General features: G+C 35.1%; 1 protein-coding gene across 1 annotated transcript in view; it reads right to left on the bottom strand.

Annotated features, from left to right (window-relative positions):
- Positions 1-15,948: 15,948 nt before the first annotated feature.
- Positions 15,949-24,394, bottom strand: part of LOC139694137 (sialin-like) — a 56,393-nt gene continuing 47,947 nt past the window's right edge. The window contains exons 7-12 of the mRNA XM_071592568.1: positions 23,495-23,711; positions 22,338-22,484; positions 21,417-21,549; positions 19,020-19,175; positions 17,026-17,111; positions 15,949-16,835 (exon numbers count right to left, since the gene is read on the bottom strand). Of these exons, the coding sequence (XP_071448669.1) occupies positions 16,560-16,835; positions 17,026-17,111; positions 19,020-19,175; positions 21,417-21,549; positions 22,338-22,484; positions 23,495-23,711 (1,015 nt within the window). The 3' untranslated portion in view covers positions 15,949-16,559. The remainder of the gene's footprint in view (positions 16,836-17,025; positions 17,112-19,019; positions 19,176-21,416; positions 21,550-22,337; positions 22,485-23,494; positions 23,712-24,394) is intronic.

Here is a 24,394-nt window from a genome sequence, read left to right as displayed (position 1 = left end):
TTGTATGTATTAATCCGTTCTCTTACAGGCAAAGAAGACACGGACCGACCAATGCGTCTGAAGAAGAAACAAGAAAACCATTTGGAGAATGGACACCATCCTAAGAATAATGGATCTACGTCAAGAATAACAGTGGCGTAATAGGTTTAGATTTTGACCCTTAGGGTCGGAATGCAACTCGATTAAGGTTAGGCGTGCATCCGTATTTTGTTTGTATTTTATGCTCTGTGTCTGGCTCTGAGAGGTTAAAAATTCCTCCTCCATCGCATGGATTGGTATTCTGCATGTGGCCGCTCTTCCATTCCTGTGATGGTTTTGCGAGTTTTGATCTTCGGAACCACTCACACCAAGTGTATTGTTTGCATTTATTAATGCCTCGTCTTTCAGGCAAAGAAGACATGGACCAACGAAAACGTCTAAGGGAGAAAGAAGAAAAGGGAGCGTTAATCTCTTATGCCAATTTATGTGAGTATTATATTTTTCGCGATGCTCTTTTAAATTACTTTCCTGTTTTATGGTTTTAGATTAATCCCATTGTACATTCGTGTACATTTTTCAATTATATATTTTTGAATTTTAAATATATGAATTTCGCTTCACTTACTTAACTTGATTTGATATATTAAGTTAATTCTAACCACGGTTTTAGGATGTTATGGGAAGAAGCTACCTCAGAATCTAAGAATATATTGTTTATCATCTGGGGTTATTCTTCCTATAAAATTTGGTTTCAATTTAAATTGATATCATTTTACTTTGATTTAAGTAAAAATTTTCCATGTAGAATATATAATTTTTCATATATAATTTTGTCGCTCTTAATATCGGAAAAATGGTCATGACGCATTAAAATCAATTCCGAGAACGGTTATTCGTATTTCCATGATTTTATGAATATTTTTTTAATGTTTATTTGCGTACCTCTTGGAATGATTCTTGTTCCTCTTTCGGGGTTGATTGGAGTTGGGCCTACTGTCCTTGTCTTAAAGCTGAGACTTTTAAGCGTGTTTCGATCTTGTGAACCGCATAAATTCAGTTAATTTAATTCACGTCATTATCCGCTGTATTACAGTCAGCAAGACATGGACCAACCAAGATGACGAAGGAAGATTGTAGGAACACGCAATCATCTGGAATGGACCTAAGGAAAGAAGCAAAGCGGATACAAGTTTAGAAATTAGACAATTAGGATGGATGTTCGTCAGTCAGCAAGACGGGGACTACAGAGGACTTCATATGGAGAAAGAAGAATTAAGGGACTCGCTTCCGTCACGCTACACAATGTGAGTACTTAGACAATGTTTTGCTATTCATTGCAGGCTGCTAGTCTTTAATTTTTAGCAATCTGTTATTATATAATATTAAACGAAAGCAATTTCTACCAATTTATTTATGTGATTTATCAATACTAAAAAAAATTGTAGAATATATAATTTACCAAGCCATTTTTATTTTTAGACTTCACACGCATAGTTACTTCTTTGAATGCATTTCTATGAATTACTCGTTTAGTTTTTCATATGGAGAAATTTACATTTTTTTATTCATTAAGTCTGAATTATTCTTGATTCAAGAGGAATTTAGAATTAAACATTTTAATTTTTTTAAATATAATTTTATTTTTTTAATTACAATCTCTGCTAGAGATAACATGATAAATTTTTCCCTTTCCGCCGTGTCTATAGGTACAAACGTAGCTTTGGCCAAATTTGGTCTTTAATGGAAATCCAGCAATTAGGACATGAAACATTACATGCTATCACCGTCCCACATCTGGAACGAGCAATGGTCATTTTTTCTGCATTTTTTGATGCCGAGTCTTTGGAATCACCGGAGCCAGGAAACGCCATTTCAGTTTCTCCACGTCTCTTTAAGTGCAAATATCCAACAGCTTTCTCTATATTTAATTGTGAATGATTTCGATACTCAACATTATGAACTATTTTCGTGAGCGTATCTGAAGTAGAAATGTCGTTGTTAACATAGATGCGCCACGCCATTATATTACGAAGACTAAATAGAAATCTTTGAAATGAGGAATGAATATTTGAAAAATGTGCTGCAAATATAGAAACTTCTTCTTTGGGCCTCATGGTTGTTCATGTGAAATACTCATTTGGGCTTTCAATGTGCGGGAAGAAATTATGTGGCAGTGTGACTCAGTATTAACTATAGTTATGACGTCATTGTAGGCGGTGCGCACCGAGGATACGAGCCCTCCATGGATGCGGTGAAGAGGAGCCTAAGAAGATTTTGTATTCACTTTTGCATAATGTAAATTATATTTTGTGTATGATTCAAATGTAAAAGATTTATGCATAATGAATGTAAATATGACCACTACCATTCACTCAGACAATCACATTTTAAGACACTCGCCATCACCTCATTATAAATACTCGTAGGATACACATTGTGTGCTTGGTTGAGTGTATTTAGGAGTGTGTGTGTACGTGTGTGAATGTATTTAGTAGCAAACTAACGGGGTGAATATTGGGTTTGGTAGACCTAACCAGTAGCCTTAATATTTGTACTTGTTATAACCATGCAGTGTGAATGTGTATAGTTTGAATGGTACTTAATGCGTATGAGCCACTATCAAAACACTGCGAAATCACAAACATGTCACCTGTGTAATTTTAGTATAAGGTTTTTAAAAGATGTGATGATGGTCAACAATTATCCTTTGTATGTACATTTGAATTGAATTAAATTGTGTTGATGTAATTTGAATTGTACTATAAGGCGGTCTGTGAATGTTTTTTGGGTTTCCCTTCACTGTGGGCGAATGCCAGGCCAAAGTCCACTCTCGTTAGAAAAAATAAAGTAAACATTGGAAAACAATTGTCTTTTATTAAAGTCCTATGCTTTTCCTTGAACTTTTTTTAAAAGACTTTAACTTGGATGAATTTTAAATAATGTATGCCGAAAAGTGTTTGAAGTAAAGTTTGAAAATAAAAAAAATTAACTTGATGCAGATTATATTTTTTGAATTGATATCTTATTCCTCCAATGGAAACAAAAGAAAGGTAAATAAAATTCAAATCGGCAATGGGCCCAACAAATGCTCAAGCAAGTGAAAAAGAATGTAACGGCGTCAACATTGAAGTGCTCAGCACATGTTTATATCAGAGCAATTAATGGATAGGAAGCCATATCTTATTTTAATTTTATTATTTAATTATTTTCAAGTCACATACCCGTAGATCAAACGGAACATCGTACCCTATAACTCGAATGTTTTGGAGACTCGGAGAGACATATATCATGGGTGCCAATGTGCCATGCAATAATACTTCCTAATTGTCTGATCCGCAAACTGCCTTTCCTCTTGATTTAATTCCTTGATTGGATTGATTTGGCCCAGGAGTAAGCAGTACCACTGATGATGAAAATGAAGGATTAAGGCATGCAAGTCAGTGAAAAAATACATTCAGAGATCTTAAAATACTTTTTTTTCAGATTTGGAGGTTTATATTTTCCGGCCATGTTAAACTTTAGCCAACCTCAAAATGTCTGTGTCATCATTGATAAATAAGTCAATGTTAAATGAATTTATGTAAAAACTATTCAGTCAATACTAAACTAATAACAATGTGGTTGTAAATATTTAGCAGTTAATGAGTATTTCCTCATTGATTTCCCATAGCCGTTATGGTGAATTTGCCTATATTCAGGGTGATTACTGGAAGAATTCGGAGAAAGGAAGCGAAACACATCTTGGAGAGGAGGTCGTCGTGCCTTAAAAAAGAAGGAAACGGATTTGATTCAAATAATTCTAGTGTGGCATCGACATTTTTAAACCCATAAACGCATTTTTATTGATTGGCAAAAAATTTGGGACTCTTGAATAAATGGCAGAGTAACCCATTATTTCTATCCTAATGTTAAGGCATGCTCTGATATAAAATTTGATATGAGTAAGAAACTTACAGAAATCCTAAAAGGTTATGGAAACTTAGGAGCCTTCTTCAAAAAGAGAATTAAGGTAAGTAATAGAAACTGCAGCTGTCAAACCAGCAAGAATACTGTCCATCAAAGAATTCTCCACTGCCCCAACTACGAGGAAGAGAGAACGCCATAGGAGGAAATTCTAAGGAGGACCATCATTACTCTTGCAGACGTCGAAAAGCTGATTCAACAAACCAAACATAAATAGAAGGATCAGTCGAAGATTATATTTAGGCCATAATAAAGGATGATGTAACGAGGAATAGAAGAAAATAGTCATTGAAGAGACATTTGTAAACATCACTAAATGCCTAAGGAAATTTGATCACTTCCCCAAAAGGTATAAGGGGAAATAAATTACATATCTAACCTTGCTCTAGAATATTGATTAATTTGATGACGACATATTCCAAAACATTGTATTACTGTATTCTTGTATTGTTTATGATATTTATTTATTGTATTATTTCATTGTATTATTTCATTGTATTATTGTGTTCTTTTGTGATGCTTTATTGTATCCTTATTGTGTTCTAATGTGGAATGACTATGATTATTTTATACCATTGTACGCGCACCCATGGATATGGTCATGATAACAATTTATTGAATTATGTAAATGTGTAATATTTCGACTTTAGGGGTTAAGTCAAAGGAACCCTAAACTCTGTACCTGATCCAGAGGAATAAATAAAAGGGAGGAAAGTGGATTGGACTGTGAAGTTGACCTTCTTCTGCCCCCACTCCCCTCCAACTTTTTCTCTCTCAATAATGGTCAGCCAATACATTGCCCACTGCAACATCCCATTTCCCAAAATAATCAGTCCTAGCAATATTTTTTAGATGTAACCTATCGGCTACCCCTGCAATATCTTACAACCGTGATGTGTAGAGTTGAATAAGTCATCATATAAAAATTGTTTCAGCTTGATAAAGCTGCCATTGCTTGGCTAAAAAGCCCCCTGTCATCACTGATTTCAAGTATCATTTTCTGTTACACCCCCCTCATACATCTGCATTCTATTTTTGTCTTGTTTAATTCCTTTTGATAATTTAATATTTCTTTTCATGAATTATTTCTCCCCTTCTTTTATATATTTTTTTCACCTATCGCCTAGCCTATCACTGCCTGCAAAATAACAGCATATAGGTCCACAGTCAGGTACAATTGTAACAATATCCAAGTTACTGGAGAAACTTCTCATTGTAACTGCAAATTACCAGAATCATTTCATGGAAATTCTGTACATTACAATTACTATTACTCACTATCGTGTAGTGCTGAATGAACATAATAATTTAGGGGAACCTGTGATCGAGTACCTGAAAATGGTGGGTAATCCATAAATAAAACTGACTGAACACATTATTCTGGTCTAATTTTTAATTAAAGTATACTTCAACTTCCAATATATCTTTTGGTGAATTCTTTAATGTTTCCAAACCATTGCACTCACTTTGCTGAAAAGCTCTGCATCAAAAATAATATTATAGGCTAATTACATACATTCATTGTTCCCATTCAATATTCCATCATTGAACATTTATGTCTACCTTGCAAATATAGCTCACAAAATTGTATCCATGCAGAAAAAGTAAACCTTAGTCATCTTTGCGGGAAAAAAACATTGATTCTTGTAAGACTCAATCAAAGTGGCCTTTCTTAAACAAATTTGAAGACACTGAGCCCTCCTGGATCTCACATTCAAAAAGATGCCTTGGTTGGTGCTTTTCAAACACACCAAGACCCCTCATGACAACTAAATCTTTTTTCAACTTTCAACATGGAGGAGATTGTTGAGGCACTAAGCAGAGCTATTGATGCAAGAGAAGAAGGCGTTATACTGAAGGTGCCAACTTCTGTCTACAAACCTCACGACCGCAAGGGTGGTTGGTACAAAATAAAGCCAGGGGTGAGAGCTAGTTCGGGGGGATGTAAAAAGAATTTCTTTTGCTTCCACTGAAACAAGTGATCAAATTAAAAGTGTCTGCTGGCATTAAAAAGCGCTTGATCACTCTAATTGTTAAATGGCTGTGCTTCAGTGACCATCAATAGATTATCATAGTCTTTAAGATAACCAGTATTTGATAAAAGTAATTTAATTTGTAATCTTTATATGCACCATGCAAACAGATATTGAATAATCACATACTGATCTGCAATAATAAATAATCGCACACTAGTTCAATTATTAATATATAAAAAATAATTATAAATTTGTGATAATATTGACTCTTAAATATAGTCAATTGCCCAAATATTGATCAATGGTGTAAAAGAATTTTACCAACAAACATGCTTTTAGTTTGTCTTTGAAAGCTTAAAAGACTTCAATTTTCTTAATCGAAATTGTTAATTAGTTAGATGAAGCACATGGTTGGACCTTTTTGGCATAAAGACCATTTTTAATTATGCACTTGCCTTTATTTTTTGCTGCATGTAATACGTTTATGAAAAACTGATTTTTTGAATAAATTTGGAAATATTTTTTAAGGCACGTTTGTTATTAAAGTCTCACTATAAAAGAAGTAAGTAATTTTGAGGGTTTGAATAAAATGTGGTTTACCAAGGGTGTGGGATGAAACACGAAAATTGCTCCCAACAGCTTGCTTTGGATTGAGACATGGGAGTGAGAAGGAGAGATAGAGAGAGAACACCAGACATTATTTCAATATGAGTGTTCTCAAATTATCAAATATGTTCCGTCAACATATCATATGATGTATCATGGCATTGTCTTTGAGGTGAAGGAGTGCCCTGAGGGCTCTTCATCATGGGCATTCTTTCTCACCAGGTTGAAGTTTTGAAGCTACCACCAAGCAAGCAATTCATCAATAGCATCATTTCCATGAACTTCCTTTTACTGAGGATGAATATCAAATGGTTGCACTTTTCTTGCGTTGAAAAATCTGATTGGAACTCTAAATTCACATATTTTCAATTTTCTGAAACATTGATAAAAAAACTATGGCAGTGCTATGAAAATTTTTGCACATGATGAGCCAACAAACAACTGAAGGCATTTAATATTGAACAGCAGCTACCAGTGTTGCAACTACTTGATATGGTGTTGCAAATGGGTACTACTTTCTAGTTGACCCCCGCATATTGTTCCTGGGAATGGTGGTAGTTGCTCTCATGTGTGTTTTGTCATGTGGATAAAAGTTTGTACTTGTGCCCTAAGGTCTTTTAGTTTGGCTTCAGAGTGCCAATATTCTCTCTGCTGGGCAAGGGTACAAAAGTCTTGCACATTTGTATTATTGAAATTGTATTGTGTAAAATTATTCTCGCCTGTCATCATAAACCTTTGGTGTTCTGTGTTATAATTTGTTCTTTTGTGTTGTGTTTAGTATATTGGTGATGTGTCAGAAACATTGGATCTGCACATCATTGGTGGCTTTTATGGAGGAGGGAGAGGAAAGGGGATCATCAGTCATTTCCTCTGTGATGTTGCTGTTCCACCTTCGTCTCCTGGTATGTGTTCTGCTCTCCAATATTTTTTCCCCACACCCTAGCCACCTACATTGTCAAGGGTGCTCAGTAATGACTTAAAGCCTCTCCACCAAAAGTTGAACTTTATTTCACTGATTTATTTCATTAACAAGAGAAGACCATGGAAATTCTTCTGTGTAAAAAGCCTAACAGCTCTGGAGTCGGAAGAAAAAATGGGATGGAGAATAAATGAGAAAATATCACACTTGTTATAAAAACTTAGATTGTAACTACCATATTGAAAAAAAATTAATGGCTCATAATATATTTTTTAACATGATTTTTTGAAATCTATTGCTTGCTAGTGATATATGCACACTTCTTTAAATGGGCCTTCTTTAAATGGGGAAAATATGGCCCATCACACAATGCTTATTGGAGTCAGGGAGATAGAGTGAGGATTAGGGTTTCACTTACTGTGATCCCCTTACAAGTTTGCCTTCAGAAATAAGTTTTTGCTCAGTGGTTGCTTTGAAAATTTTAGAAAAAGCTTAATGAGTGTTAAATTCATACAGAATTAGGTTTGACGGTGACAGTCTTGAATCAGAAATTACTGATTAATTACTGCTTACGCATTCATTTTAGTATATATTTCAATGCATAGAAGTTCTCCTTTCATTATAAAAGTATGAATGATGAGTATAAAAGTAATTATTGCAGGAGGAGAGCCAATAGAATTCCATTCAGTTGGGCGAGTTGGCTCTGGTTATTCTTTGGATGAACTTGACGAGTTGCTGAGTAAAATAGACCCCTTTTGGCGGGAGGTGAAAGTGAATAACACAACCCATGAAGAGTTAGGCATACTCTGGACCAAGGAACGTCCAGATGTGTGGATCCCTCCTCAGAAGTCATGTATCCTCAAGGTGAATTTGATGGTCATTGTCTCTGCATTGCTGATTGACGAATGAATCAGCAGCACAGTCATCATACTGAGGCATTTGTGCGGTCAAGGCCAAGATGTGCATGTTACATCATAGGGGCACTGTAGGATTGATCATTACCAATGTTTGATTTGATTAGCATGTATTATAGGAAAGATCAACCCCAGCCTTGGCCCAGGGTAGGAAATATAGGAAAGATCAACCCAAGGCTGGGGTTGATCTTTCCCATAATACTTAAATGGCCATAGTTACTCTTCCTGTTAATTCTTGATTACCACTCTTTAGTTTATTTCGTATAGGGAGTAACTTTTGTTTCTTTTTTCATCTCAAACTTTCTGATGGGACATGTATTTGACTTGATATGCACAAGGCTGAGAATTACACTTTGATTTACACTCAAGATGAATTATACTTGATTATAATTAGAATATATATTTGTAGTTGTGGGACCTACAGAAAACTGATATAAATTTAATGTACTGTGGATGGCATTATTAACTTAGTATTTGGCCTGAATTTCTGGAGTAGTGACTTGAGACTGAGTTTGAAAGATATTTATTTGCAATTAATTTTTTGGACTTGAGACTTGATCAGGAGCCACTTGAGAAATTACTTGAACTTTACAATGATGACATCATTGTCAATAATGATGGAGTACATATTATGTGTGCATCAGTAGTCTCTGATTATAAGCTCACTACTCAAATGCCTATTGGAGAAAAGCGCCTTTCCCATCAAAATCCTCTGAATGCTGCTTTATTTCTTTGAAAAATTGAAAAATTCAGAATAGTTTTTTTGTCATCCCTGGGAAGTAACAAAGATCTTTTATGAGGATCACTCAGTCATTTGTTCATTAACCCAGAAGTCTACCCACTGGACTGCCATATTCTTCAGATAATATGTATTTTACAACTATTTGAGAACTTTGACTAGTATAATTAAGCACAGTTGCAGCAAAGACAACAGCAGTGGTGTTCAGTCAGTGCTGTGCACAGCTTCAGTTGAATGATTTTTGTCAAACTGCAGTATCGGGTATGTCCCGAAAACAAGTAGAAGAAATCTGGGAAAAAATTTATCGAAGATCAAAGTAAAAATTACTGAAATTCTTCAAAATAACATCATTGTGCATCGACATACAGATGCCAGTGTCTCTGCCAGTCACAGTATGCTTCCCGGAGGGCGTCGATGGCAATCTTGTTCAGGCACCTCCTCATGGCCTCTTTGATTTTATCCAGTGTTCCAAAATGGTTGCCTTTCAAGCTCCTTTTTATTCATTAGAACAGGTAGATGTCTAGTGGTGCCACCTGACATGTTGCACTCTCTTCCACAGCCATTCAAAGACACCCTTGTAAAAATTAGTGTTCACTCTCCGTCCTTGAGAGACAAACTCTTTGTGGGTAATGCCTTCTGAGTAGAAAAAGTTGATGAGAATACAATACTTATTTTTAGGACCAACCCTAAAGGTATCTGCACTTCCAGTACACTCTACAGTATGGGCTGTATTGTCGCCAGTACACTCCTGACAGTATCGTTCGGGCAAATGCCCCCTTTGGATCCTATCCAAAAATAACTGCTTTGCAACTGACCTTTGTTATAATTTTGGTTCAGTTCAGTCACATTGAAGATTTTTAGCCCTGAGGGCTGTATGAATTTTTAGTGTATATTCACATGTCATTTGAATATGCGATACAGTTTGTAAAATACTACCATTTCTGTTTCTCATGAAAATTAGGTGAAGGCTACCGAAATAGCCAAAAGTGATGCCTTCAAGACTGGATACACGCTACGCTTCCCTCGTGTGGAATCAGTACGATATGACAAGCGATGGTCCGACTGCATGACTACAGTTGAATTCCATGAACTGAGACAGGCATGTGAGCACACTCAAAAAAAGTTTCTCTTCACACACCAAGTTGTTAAGAGTTTTCAAAGATCTTTTTTTGCATGAGAAGTTTCTTATAATAGCTATATGAAAAGCAGAGTTTGGATTTCAATTAAATTTTTAGTAGAATCAGCTAATTAGTTTGAACTTTACTTTGGAAGCAAACACTCTTTGCTTTTCTCCTGAGTATGCAATGTAATTTATAATTCTAAAAGTGCATGGTCAATGGTACATTAGGCTCCACTTTACTGTTAGCACATTCACTGTACTTATGGCATATTTTCTAGGCTCAATTTCATGGGCATTTTTGAGGAAGAAAAGTTAGAATTTGAACTGAAACTATAACTTTAATTACTTCAGCTTAACCGTTGTGGATCCATACTTTTTTACTATTAAGAGGATGGGTGTGTTAACCCCATATTTTGAGTTGCTATTTGGAGTTTGAGAGGAACAATTGCCACAACACATAATAGTCCTCCAAATTCCAACCCCATGTATACCCCCAAGAACTTCTTCGCTTTTAATATTAATTTGGTTTGGGAAAGGGAGTTTTGATTCCTTGGCCTATTCAAAATCATGATGATGGCTACAATGTCATCACCTTTACTGTCTTATGCCGAAGCCCATAAAAATCCATACACTCACCAAGATGTATACAAATTTGATGTGAAACAAAACTAAAAATTCAACTGTCATGCCAAACTCATGCCTTCACTGGGGGGTTTTTCATGCACCTTACTGAATTACTTAAAGACTGAAATTCACAGAAAATAGAATTAATTACTTTTTTCCTGGATTGAAGCCTGCATTTGCTGTAGTGTTCTGTTCCTTCCAGCATGAGTTAATTGTAGTTTTTATGGTCACAGAACTGTGGTGACTGTTCAGTGTTTAACAGCCTGAGATGCCATGCATACTTGCAAGGTGGGGATGTGCAGTTTATCAGGGATTAAAGTATATTATATGATAAACTCCTTCTTGTGAACTTTTTCTGCTTGCAAACTTTTTATCCTGTAGCTTTTTAGCAACAAAAAATGTGGGAGAGCACGAATCTTAATCGGTTGTTTCATTCTGAAAATAATATGACACAGGAATTTTTGCAGGTCAATGATATTCAGGCTTGAACTATGATTACCTTACCTAAACTATTGGAATTCTATAAAGCCACTAACGGAAAAAGTCTTCCATTTTATGTAGATATTAAGGTGTCATTAGGAATTTTAATGGAGTATCGTTTTAGCATGTTACAACTTTTCAACCAACAATTTCTTGTCATTTCAGATGCCTTAAATCGATAAATATAACCACCTGATTAATATTTGCCTGAACATAAACTTGTTTTGGGATGTTTAACACTATGGAAAACTGGAAATATTCTACGGAAAATAATGATGCCACGCAGTGATGAAGCCATTGTTGTCAATAAATATTAAATGTGGAATTGCTCTGTTTCACTGGAGAATGGAGAAAGTAAACTAATTAATGGCAAAACAATGTCATATATTCATGGAATAGTTAGGAAATTCATGATAACTTAATGGTGGTCACTGTGACATCATGACCTAGCTCTGAATATACTTAATGGGTATCATACACCTTGAAAGACAATCAATAATCTGAAAGAAGTGATCACACCCAGGGAAAAAGAAATTTGAATGCACCCATTGTGAAGGCACAGTGCGAGGATATGGATATTTTATATAGAAATGGGAGGATGAGTGAGGTGTACAGGAAAGTGGTAACACTATCATGAAATAAGGAGGGAAAAATCATGCACTCTATTAAAGATATGACTGATGAAATTATTAATCGAGCCAGGAAAGACTTGAGAGAAAAAGAAAGAACACGCAGAGGATTTATATAGTAATGATATTGCCAGCAATCATAGACATAAAAGATAATATGACGTAGGTGGAGATGGCTTTGTTTCAGGCATAAGTGATTACTAGTTAATGGTATTAAGGAACTTGAAATCAAATAAGGCCGTGGGGATAGATAACACTCCCGCAAAACTACTTAGGTTAGGTTACTACTTAAAGGTTAGGGGCCAGTTCCTTTCCATAACCTACCTGAGTGCACCTATGAAGTTTCAAATGCCATAAAATAATGCTGCTTCAGTTTTAAATAAAGATATCCTGAGGCTTAGAATCTGGTTCCCTCCATTTGATGGCTACCCAGAAACTATTCATTCCTGGGAAATACTGTTGAAACTTTACAGATGTGGAAATGAGATATTTATAAAGATAGAAATTAAAATATTCAATCACTTTCCAGTTTCATGTAAATGTTTGAAATAATGGTGTTGTAAACAGTTTGCTTTGCAACTCCAAATTTTCCACTCTTCTTGTAAAAACATTTTTTGTTTTAGTCCTGTAACAAACCTTAGCAGCAATGGATTGCTTGAGCAAGAATTACTCATCCAGATAACTTGGATTATTACATTTTATAGTCATTAGCAGAGTTGCAAAAACCACCCAAATGATACTTTAGTTGCTTAGTGTAATTTTTTAAGTGGTTGAGTTTGGCTGCTAAAGATGGTTTTCATGTGGTTGAAATGAACCATCCTTATTCAGGCTGCAGTTGTTTGTGTATTGCTGGTGAAAATTCTCTGTCTATTCATTTTGAGGCTTTTAAATTTCCAAAAGACTGCAAAAATATTTACACCATAAGGGTATGATGGACAATTAAGTAATGAGGATCATGGAAAGCAGAGGGCATTTTAGAGGGAAGGACAGAAGGATTCCAAAGTAGACAGATATTTAGCACTCAATGTGAGGAATAGGGTTTTCCTACTCATTAGGATGCTTTCCTCCCCACCACCAAGCCATTATAATAAGTTGGTAGCCTATTGCTTTAGGTAGATTTTGTACCAACACAGACTGAAAACTGCCTCACTTCTAATTATCATCTGAAGGACAACGAGACGTCCTACACTACTATTAGTCCTTCTACAATTCCACGTGTATTCTACTTCTCTTCATTCTATCCGTCATCGTCCCTATCCTTCTCCTAACTTACTTTACTAAAGTTCTCTCCTCTATTACAGTATTTAAAATCCCACTGCCAATTAAAATTCTCTGCATCCACTCCTCCTGACTCATTTGGAACTCTCCCAACAACCCTCTCTCATTGTGCATGATGCCAAGCATTTCTCTGTTTGTTTTCCTTTCGACCCATTTCACCTTCCCATCCTTCTTCTCACCCATGTTTTTAAAGTCTCCTATCTGCACCTGATATCTTACTCTAATGACAATATTAATAAACTGTACCAAACAATTCTCCATACCCAGTTTTAAATGAGCTTTCTCATAAAATTCTTACTCAGCCTCCTTCTCATGAAATCTCGTTATCTCCCCCTTGCTAAAGCTTCTTTGCATAATTCAATTCTCCATCTTAGGCACCCAGCAAGTGCTTTAACCATCTTGTCCCCAAAACACTTCCAAGATAGCTAAACGGTTCTACCTGCTTTAGTTCTTTTACTTTGCATTTCTAACATTTATCTTAGGGAATCATTATGGGGATCATAAATATTCTTCATTTAAAAGTTTTCAAGATTTCAGAATCAGTTTGGTGTGGTGCCTCCTGAGCTTCCCTATTCCCTGCTGACCCTCCTTTATTCATTCGCATTATTTTTGCAAAGATGCCTTTCAAAACTTACGTTCCGTAATTCTTATATGTACTTTCAGAATACATACTTCTATAGTTATCTCCATTTAGCCCTATGTTTAAAAAAAATCTAGGATGTTATGTCCATGATGCATCTAATTGCTTTTACTCATCTTGTCAGCACAAGCTTCCTTTTCTCAACTTCTCTCTTTTCCCACCTCTCTAAGGACTTCTTCATCCAGTGCTAAATCATAGTGTTCATTCCATCACGTTTATATAGCACCACATTATAAATTGCTTCCTCTTTCGTTAGCCCTCTTGCTAACATTGTCTAAGGCTCACAGGCATATAAATATAAACACCCAAACCTCTATAAACCTGAGACCCAATTTAATCTTTCAATGCTCCATTTAATTTGCTACTGCCCTTGTTTCTTTTACCATTGTCAGTTATCCTACGTCTTAAAAGTAAAAGTATTCTACTTGATCAAGTATTTCTAACGTATTGCAACAACTCATTCCTTTTTCCAGCATAATTGAAGTCCTATAGCCCTCATCTACTGTTGCTTTTCCTTATTTTGGTATTGGTAACAATATTGATCTACGTAACAGTCTTCCAGCCAAATTCCTCCCTCAGAAACTTATGAGCCCATAAAAACTTTTCCATCCTAGCTTTCATAAATTCAGGAGTAGTTCTACGAGAATATTGCCTATTTCCAGAGCATAATTCCTTTTCATTTTATTTAATACCTTCATCTTTAGTCCCAATCTCTTCCCTAAATAAAGATGACCATCTATTTATCTTCCACTTTTAAGTATTACTGGGCATAAGTCATTCTTCTGGCCATCTTTTTCTCTTTCTATATCCAAACTCCCTGGTATTATTATTTCTCATATAGTCCTTGTATCGTACATTTTTCTGCCTAGTCAGAGTCCCTTCTTGTGCTATTAAAATTTTATCCATCTTGTGGTTTGTTAAACATTACTGATTGTTTTAATTCTCCCTAATTCTAGTTTCACATTTTCCACATCCAAATGTCATTCCATTTGTCATTCATCTTCCAAATCATATTTTCTTTAATCAATGAATACCAAATCCTTTTTATATTTATCGTTCATACTCTATCATGCACTGCTTACTTTATTCCTTGATTGAGATATTCTCATATATCTTTGAGCACACCACGTCTCCTTATTGTCTTGTAATATTTCCTCAGCTTCATCCTGGTATTTCTTTCTTTTGATGCCAGAATTCTTCTAAATTCTATTTTCTTATGTACTGTTCTATTCTCCTTATTCTAAATTGAACTCATACGTCTAGGGAACTAAATTTTGATCCAGCTCCCAGGAAACTATGTGAGTTGATCACGCTATTCTTAGATATATGGTTAGCCATAGCTATTACATCTCCTGTGGTGTTGAAAACAAGTGTTAGTTATTATTAATATATTTTATCCTGCAAGATTTTTTCTCCCTGTGGTTCTTCCTTTCTCCTAAACCATGCTCTTTTTAGCATGACACCATTACTGAATCAGCCAACCCTTTGGCGTTAGACACCTTAGCAGTTAAATATAACTGTTTTTGGTGTGACTTGGTGGAAAATTTTTATATTGAAATTGATAAATAACCAACTTGGCTTTTCCTCATAATAAATTTTAATTACGACCTAGGTTTCATTATGGTATAACATCTCCAGGTAAAAATACAGGTCGAGCACAATATACATAGCTCTGGACAAAGAGGAAGAGGGAAGGAAAGGATTGGTTGAGTTAGAAAGAAGGGGTGGAGGAGGAATGGTAACATTGATAAATTAGCAGGCTGTGGGGAGGGATTAATACATTGTTGAAAGAGGCTTGCTGTGGGTTTTCTGTCAACTAACCCGACGCCATTCTGATGACGATGCATGACTGTCGTCATCAGAATGACATTCTCGGGGAAGAGCGGAGAGGACGTGTGGGGGAAGGATGAGGGGAGGAGAGGTAAGGGACCAATAGGAAACAGACAAGGGGGCGGGAGGGGTTATGTAGGTGATTATCGACATGAAGAACACATCATGAGGTAAAAGCATAGTGTTAACATATGCAAAAGTTCCAATTTAATTCAGTATGACTGTGTTTGTGTCAGTTACATAGATTTTTGAGACTAGTGCTAACATAAACAATTGGAAATTTGACATGATAAACATGTCATATGAAATTTGTACTGAAAATAGGCAGAGTTATTGCCAGTGTAGTAGTAATTGCCAGAACCCTTTATGGGTGTTTGTAGCAAAGCAAATTCACTTTTAGCGGCATAATTTCTCTTTCAGGGAGAAAATATTTAAAAATTAACAATAGAATGTTGTCAATCATTGAGTTAAGTACTTTTCACAGAATAGACCGAGTTTGTAAATTCAATATTTTCTCACTTTCAATTCTTTCCGACCCAACACAACCTCATTTCCACCCAAATGTCTTGCCCTTGCCATCTCTCCTAGTTTGTCATTTTTAAACTATTTGTAGAAGCAGTTATTGATTTAATTTGATGGCTCTGGTCTTGTCAAGTCACATTGGTTTCAGTCACAGAATTCACGCGATCAGCTCGATGCCCCATGAGAGATGAAAGAGTCAAATCATTGAGTTAGCACACCAGTGAACACACCAACTTCCTCTCAAAAATGGTATGTTGGTTGACTTTTACTTACTGCCATTGGTAAACTTGGTTAATGCCATCGAGAGGTCACTGAAATTCCAAAGGGGATTAGCCCAATTTTATCTGATCATTCTGGTGTGTTCCACACAATCTGATTTGTCTTCCCCATTCACTTTCCCATTGCTGAGTCGTTGGTTGTCCTGCTCTAGGACGAGAGAGTGTTCACGGACACCAATCTCTCCACCAATGCCCTCTTCCCTGCCTCGATGTGCTTGGCCTGGAGGCCAGTTCCACTCCTGGACATCTCCACTTCCGAAAATTGTGAACACTAAACAGCAAGATATGCTTACAACTGCTCCTATTATGAAAACAAGTCTCCATCCATCCATTGTGTTCTGAAAGATACATTCATATATTAGATACATACAGATTACACACATATATAAGCTGCAAGAAATTTTTTTGGATGTTTACGGCAGAGTTAGTTAGTTAATTATTCCCTTTTAAAACTAGGTAATCGAAAACTGTATAATTTTCAAAGATATTATTGTAATTTCCCGTAACCTTCATTCTTTTTAGACTCACATTATTGTTGATGATAGCTCCTGTAATGGTTGGAATCAAGAATCCAGTTGACATTGACACCACATTGACCAGCCCAAGGATGACACCTATTAAAAAAATGTTCAAGTTAACAAAGAACACTCAAAATTTAGTTTGCATAAGCTGTGGAAATTCCTGTGGATTGGAGCTCCAATTAGCTTAATTACTCCAATTAATTGATATGTTCCTATTCATTCAATAGCAACTAGTAAACAATAAGTATGTAAGATGCCAAAACAGTTTATATGTTATAGAAATTTAATATTGATTAGTTCATGTTTTTAATGACTGTGATTAGAACGTAAGCATAGATTGGGGACTTTTGGGGCATGGGTGTGCAGAAGGAAGGAAAATGTGACATTGATTGAAAGGAAAGTACTGTTTTATCATTGTTTCAATCTGTGTCCATGCAAAACCTACCTTAAATGGGGTGGAAAGTCAATAATAATAAAATATAATAAGTAGAATAATAATTACAAAGTTGATCTTGAGCATTATCAATTTCAAGCTGTTCACTATTCTCACTCTCTTCTGTTTCTATCAATTTTCCTATAAACTCACTTTTGGTCATAAAATAGGCCAAATTTTACCCATTTCTGCCATTTTATTCATTCATAATGATAGAGGGACATTTTAATGATTTAGTAAGAAAATGCTCTTTGGGTCAGGGGTGTATCATTTCATTCAAAGCATCCATTCAGAATCTCCAAGGTATTCAAAGAACTCCACGCAGAATGCATGAATGTGATGGGAAATCACAAACATTTGTGTAGGGCAAAAAAAACAAAAGAGAGTCACACATAGATGAATCATTATAATGATAATGTTTGGATATTACATTGAGTATCAAAAGTTTATCACTCACAACTTTCTCCCATAATGGAACAAATATCAGCATTTTGAAATCCATTAGCACACAATGTGCCATGGAAAAATCACTTAGAAGTTTTGTTAGGACATCATCAGCTAAGTATGCATTTGGATGTTAACTAATTAAGAGTCACATTTTTTAAAATAAATGAGCTGTCTGAAATAATGGAAAATATTTTCAATATGCCAAGTCCAAGCATTGTAATTGCAGTATTGGATGCAAGTTTTAATGCTCCTGCCACACACCTTTTGGACTGGATCCCGGGGTATTTATGTAGATGTAATGTAATCCGATTGTCATTCAAAATTTGAATGGGTTCCTTTCTACCAAGTAACTCAGATTTGAAACCCATAAGGAAAATGGGCTTTCTGCCAGCAGAATCTTTGGCTTTCCCTACTGATTGTCCCTCTAGCATACATAATATATTTCTAGTAGCAGATTTCCAAACATAGCAGTTCCAGGTTTAATTTTATGGAATTCCTTCATGATGAGGGTAACAAAGAAACTTTACACTTCCACAATAAAGATTTAATCAATGCCTGAGCATCGCATCCTGATGATGATGCATCACAGCATCAAAACCATAGACGTGAAATATTAAATCTTTATCGTGGAAGTGTAAAGTTTCTTTTTCACCCTCATCATGAAGGAATTCCAAGTTAACATGATTATCAGAAGAGGAAAATGATGGGCTGGTTTCACCTTTTTTTCCATTCTGATATCAGTTCAAGTCTTAGTTTCGGTACTTTCTAGCTTTTTTATAGCTCCTAGTTCCGATTAATGAATAAGTACCAAGCTCATGGAAGTTGAAATAGCAAAGAAGATCTCAGTAGCCTTCAAAGAACTTGCCACCATGATAGAATTTATACATATGGTTAATGAGAAGTTTCATATCCATCACCAAGTTTTTCATATAATCCTTAAGATTTTTGAAGTTTCAAATCAAATATATGATAGTACAAAATTTATAGGTACACCTTGTACTACATGATGAAATTTTCATATCATTTATAAAAATGGTTAGAAATTGGTGATTGCAAATAATATAATACCACGTCAAAGTTGATTGAAAAAGTATTGCTGACTATAATTATGGAAAGGGTACCTGAAAAATTTGGAGCCAGATCGATGCTGTTTGCCAGTGGCCCAGATGATGTAGCACCAGTGAAACCAGAAGCCAATGTTAGAATTGCTACCTCTGCTGCTGCATTACATCCAATGTTGGTCATTAGCAGAAAAATCATCCCTGGTAGTAATTCAACTGGAAAATACATTTAATTGGAACTATTAATTAATTAGTTCTAGATTATGATTAGCCTAGTGAATCAATAGACTCATCTTGTACACTCAATGAGACAGAAGTATATACAGCAATCTGGAAGGATTGGACATGTAAAGGAAGCTTTTAGTTTTGTGTTTCAGTTGTTTGAATTAGTTTAACTGAAAATTGGTGGTGACATCTAATTAGGTTGATCATTATGACCATTGGAGCCCTGTTTTGGCTTCTTTCTTGGTGATTATACTGGTTAAAGGACAGGCTGACATCTCTGGAGTTTAACCCAAGCTACATGATATCCTGCACCCCTGCAATTGGCTCTATAAAATATGATTTCAATATGGCCTGAACTGACCCTATCATGTTAAGGTAAACATTTTTTTAGTGTTTTCATTGTTATAATGTTTAGTATAAACCACAGTTATCAACCTGAAGGTCGGTTTGATAAGTGAGGGTTGTGGTTCAACTATTATGGCATGTGGAATTCACACATTATCATGGTAGGGGGCTGAATCCTTTCCCTGTCCCAGGAAGTATTGGTTCCCATAAATCACACAGCTCGGTTGAAGATGAGGGTGCCTAGAGACGTTCGCGGCAATTGAACCTGAACCCTGAGATCAGTATTCAAATGTTTCACTCCCTGGACTAATATGCCCCCAATGTCTTGTATATAAACATATTATTAAATAAATAAATAAATGAAAATTCCAAAGATAAAACTAGCTTCGTTAATTTCATCAGAATAACAACGCAAATGGACCCTAAAAGGTTTTATTTATGGTATTAATATCCAAGAAGTAAGCAGTGTAATATTTTTGGGTCTCTGGATTGATTCTAATATATCATGGGAAAAGCACATTAGTCAATTCTATGGAAAATTACGTTCAATCTCATTTGTAATGTGTGTCTCAAACAAAGTTTCATCTCTTGATGTATTAAGGACCATCTACTACAGTGCAGTCTAGGAATAGAGATGTGGTTTCACCTTTGGGTGCTTTTAAAACTATTGTTGAAAAACTTTACATAAACACCCACCCACCTTTTTTTTACCCACCTTTTGTTCACATATTTTTAACAATTACTTTCATTAAAAAAACAAGGAATAAGTTTATTAAAAATATACTTCACATAGTAATAATATGATTACATGGATTCCCCATAGTTTCACTCCTGCCACAGTGGGCATCCCTGTCTCACTCCCCTGCATAGCCCATCCTGATTCTCCATCCACCTGAGCAGTCGGAGACGTATATATAGCAGGCTATGGATAGTTTGTCTATCCCTCCAATCTACTTCCATCGTCGGTAAACCATTCATTTATTCTACCAATTGAATACCGTCTCAAAATCTATGGAACAAACAAATTATCCTGATTGTATCCTGTGTTCCTCTCTATTAGTGACTTCATTTGAACATACGACTGCATAACTATCTGCCTACTCAGTTGAAATCAGACGGTATCCAGAGTTTCAAGAATAGGGTAAATATACCTGGTTACTTGCTCACCCACTTTACTCATTGGATGAATTCTATTGTGACAATCTTCATCACATTTAAGAACTAATGTTTATATGTTAAATAATATTTATCTTGATGACATTTAATATGGTTGAACCATTTTTCAAAATGAATGAGGTATTATTATTATTATTACTGTTGTGGCATCATGTGTGCCTCTCCCCTTCCTCAAACCAAACTGATCATCCCCTAAGTAATCATTTGCCCTACTTTCCATCCTCTTGGTGATGATCCTAAGAACCACTTTAGCTGCATGCAAAATACAGCCTATTACTCTATAGTCCTCACATGATATAGCCTTTCCCTTTTTTGGGATAGGAACTAAAACTGGTCTGATGAAATCTTCTGGACAAATTCCTCCCTCATTATTGATATGAATTAGCCCATAAAAATTCTTCCTAGATTTCAATGCCCAAAATGCACTTCACAATCAGGCATGCTTTGACATAAATGAGAATACATATTGTACTCTGAATTAAAAAAAAACAATGAAAGAATTCCATTTTGGTGGTTCTTTACTCATCCAAACATTCACATGGAAATGCTTAAGACTAGCACTATTGCCTAATTAGAGTGCTTACTTTTTCTATTTTACTCCAAATTACCCAAATATTGAATAATTTTTCTTAATATACTAAATCATATGCTAAGTTTAATGCCACATCTGGCAATCAGTTTCAAATTGATTACCAAAAGCATCATTCTTACCAATACAAGTAGATATTTTCCGAACAGCGGTGACTGACAATATTTTCTTCCTTATTATATGGTCAGTGATGGATGAATATATAATACTAAAGATGAACCTCATAATATTGGGTAGTCCAGAGAAAATACCATTCTTGCATATAAAGATAGAAATATTCTTTAATTAGACAAATGAAAAAAAATCCATAGTTATTCATAATTAACTTTACCTTGTTTTATGGTTGTATTTATATTTTATGTCAAAATCTTCTTACTTATGCAAACCAACAAAATTTAAATGAAAATATTGTTCCATGCTAAATTATAAATGAACATATTGTTTAATTAAAATTTTGTGTGTCCCTGATGTACAATTCCCTTAACCTTGAGACGTTAAATTGTACTTTATTTTTGTGCATTAACTCTGCCTTATTCTTTCAGGAATTCACTCAGAAACACTTAGTAGAATGTTTTCCATATTTAAAACGCCATAATTTGACTCAGCAACTAATACATCATAATAATAATTTGCTACAATGTAAAAATTACATTTCAATCAAACATTTGTAAATATCCTTTGTCATTTATGGACTGGAACTTAAATGACTATTTTTTTGTTTGCTTGAATTTTTCTAAAACATAAATCACTTTGTGTGCATACACGATTTAAAATTGTGAGTTTGATCGTTCATGAGGTCAGAATAGTTGACTGCTGCCGTGGAGGACAGTATTGATGCCGGCAGTCAGTTAAGATAGCTTGTGGCTAAAAATGTTTTTCAAGAATTCCCCAATCCAATACCACATGCAAGGGGAAATATCAAAAACAATGGCATGTGTAGTGGCTGGTGTCTTGAGATAGGAATGTGTTGGTATGGGTACCTACCCTACCAACTTACTACTACAAGTACGCATAGGTACCTGCTTAAAAATGTATTTACTTACTGCTTTCATGCTAAATCCATGGATATTATTCAGATAAGTTGGCCCATAGGAAAGGATTGTCATAAATCCCCAGAGAGATCCAAGATTTGATGCGACAAGTGCCCAAAATGGAATAGATAGGAGAATTTTTTTCCAAGGTGTTGGCATCTGTGGGGGAGAAAGATATTGATTTTTATGCATGCTTATTTCTCTAATCTGTCTAATATTTTGCACTTTTTGATATATCAATTGATGAATAATGCTCATCAGGTTTGAGAATTCATTATTATAATTTTAAGATTAATTCAATTTGTTAAAAGTTATAGCTAAATGTCAATTAACAAGTTAGTTTGAAAAGATATTAAACTTAAAGGCAATGAGTTTTTAATAATCAATTACTCTTTTACTTATAAACAACAATTACTTCACCTTGATATATCAATTTTGATATCGCAATAGCATTGGATAAGGAGCCCCAAGAAGAGAATGCCGAAATAACATGAGAATATAACTCACCATAATAGATTGACATATATGTACAATACCTATACATCAATTTTGTAGATCTTTTCAGAAAAGGCACAGAACTTGGCTTACTGCTGGTATGTTAAAATTTACCTCCCCAATACACTAAATGTACCCTGGCTACAGCATCAACCAGGAAAGAAGTACTAGTATTTTTTGAGATGCATCAACCATCTCTGTTTTATGGTTGTTATGCCAATATACCATGGTTGTTATTTTCAGTGTACCACCATGGCAAAACGTATGAGGAGTTAAGTTTAGGTAGGAGGATCCAAAAAAGTCTTGAAAATAATCCAGTTTTCCTGGTCTGAGTCACCTTGAACACTGGCCACCAAGAAAAATTTTTAATTTTGATTTAATCATTGCAAAGTATAGATGTATTCTTGTGAATTGGTTGTGAATTCAATTACTCAATCTCTCCACTACCTCTTGATCAATTGTAAATAGCACCGTACCAGTTTTTTAAGATCTTGGATTGCACATGAATGTTATGATACCTGTACTTCCCCATCCATCAAAATTTTTATCTTTCTCTAATTTCAAGCACTTTATAAGAAATCACAGAAATGCTTGACCGGTTGTGGTTAACACACACCTGTTGTTACTGTTCAATGGATACAATAATTTCTGTTTTCAATCATCATTGCCTTTACCTTTCCATTGTTTAGGGATGGCGAAACTGCAGTTTCAATGTATACTTGCTCCTCTCTTGATATGCGAGGATGGGCACTTGGTGTGTCAAAGGCCAGCAGCCACCAAAACACGCACCACACACAAGCAATGACTCCTGGTGTGTAGAAGGAGGATTCCCATCCATAGTTATCTATTAGGGCTCCGAAGAGTGGGTAAGCAACTGATGATCCAACTGCACTTCCTATATTGAGAATGACACTTTCCATCAGTTTCTGCCACAATTTATAGTTTGAAATGGTCAAACAAGATATGAGTCATCAGCATTGGACTATTTACATAGACACAAACGAAAAAATTTAAGGAATAGGAAAATAAATGCAGATGCAAGGAGATAATAAACTAGAAATATTACAGATGCTGATAACTGAAGATTCACATTTTGAGTTCATCATCAAAGAACTCATCCACACTGTAATGCAACTTGCTTTGTAATAAAGGACACATTTTTGTGTTAAATTCTGTTGGGGAAATGGCTGATTTTATGGATTTTGTTATTTTATTGCAACTTTGGGAAGCAGAATGGTAAGGGTCTTGCATAAAATAGTTAAGAGCTTGACCATTTAGATGGATATTTCATTAGATGGAATATTTAGATAAATTATCAGGAGCAGATAGTGATTGTATTATTTAACTGCATAATTATTGTATTGTTATGTTTTACTTTGCTCTCTCAATAAAAAGGGCCATTAGATTTTTGCTATCAAAAATTCAAATTGATAGATTTATTTACCATTTCCCTCAATTTCATATGATTATAGTGCAGAAATTATCTTCATCAGTTTAATGTATTGAATTTTTGCCCAGTGTAGCATTGAAAGCTTGAATTTGCTATTAAAAATTATTCAAATTTCAGATTTATT

Source organism: Hetaerina americana, unplaced genomic scaffold (genome assembly GCF_022747635.1).
Source record: "Hetaerina americana unplaced genomic scaffold, ioHetAmer1.1.p SCAF_5, whole genome shotgun sequence".
NCBI lineage: Eukaryota > Metazoa > Arthropoda > Insecta > Odonata > Calopterygidae > Hetaerina > Hetaerina americana.
This window is presented reverse-complemented; position numbering and strand designations above follow the sequence as displayed.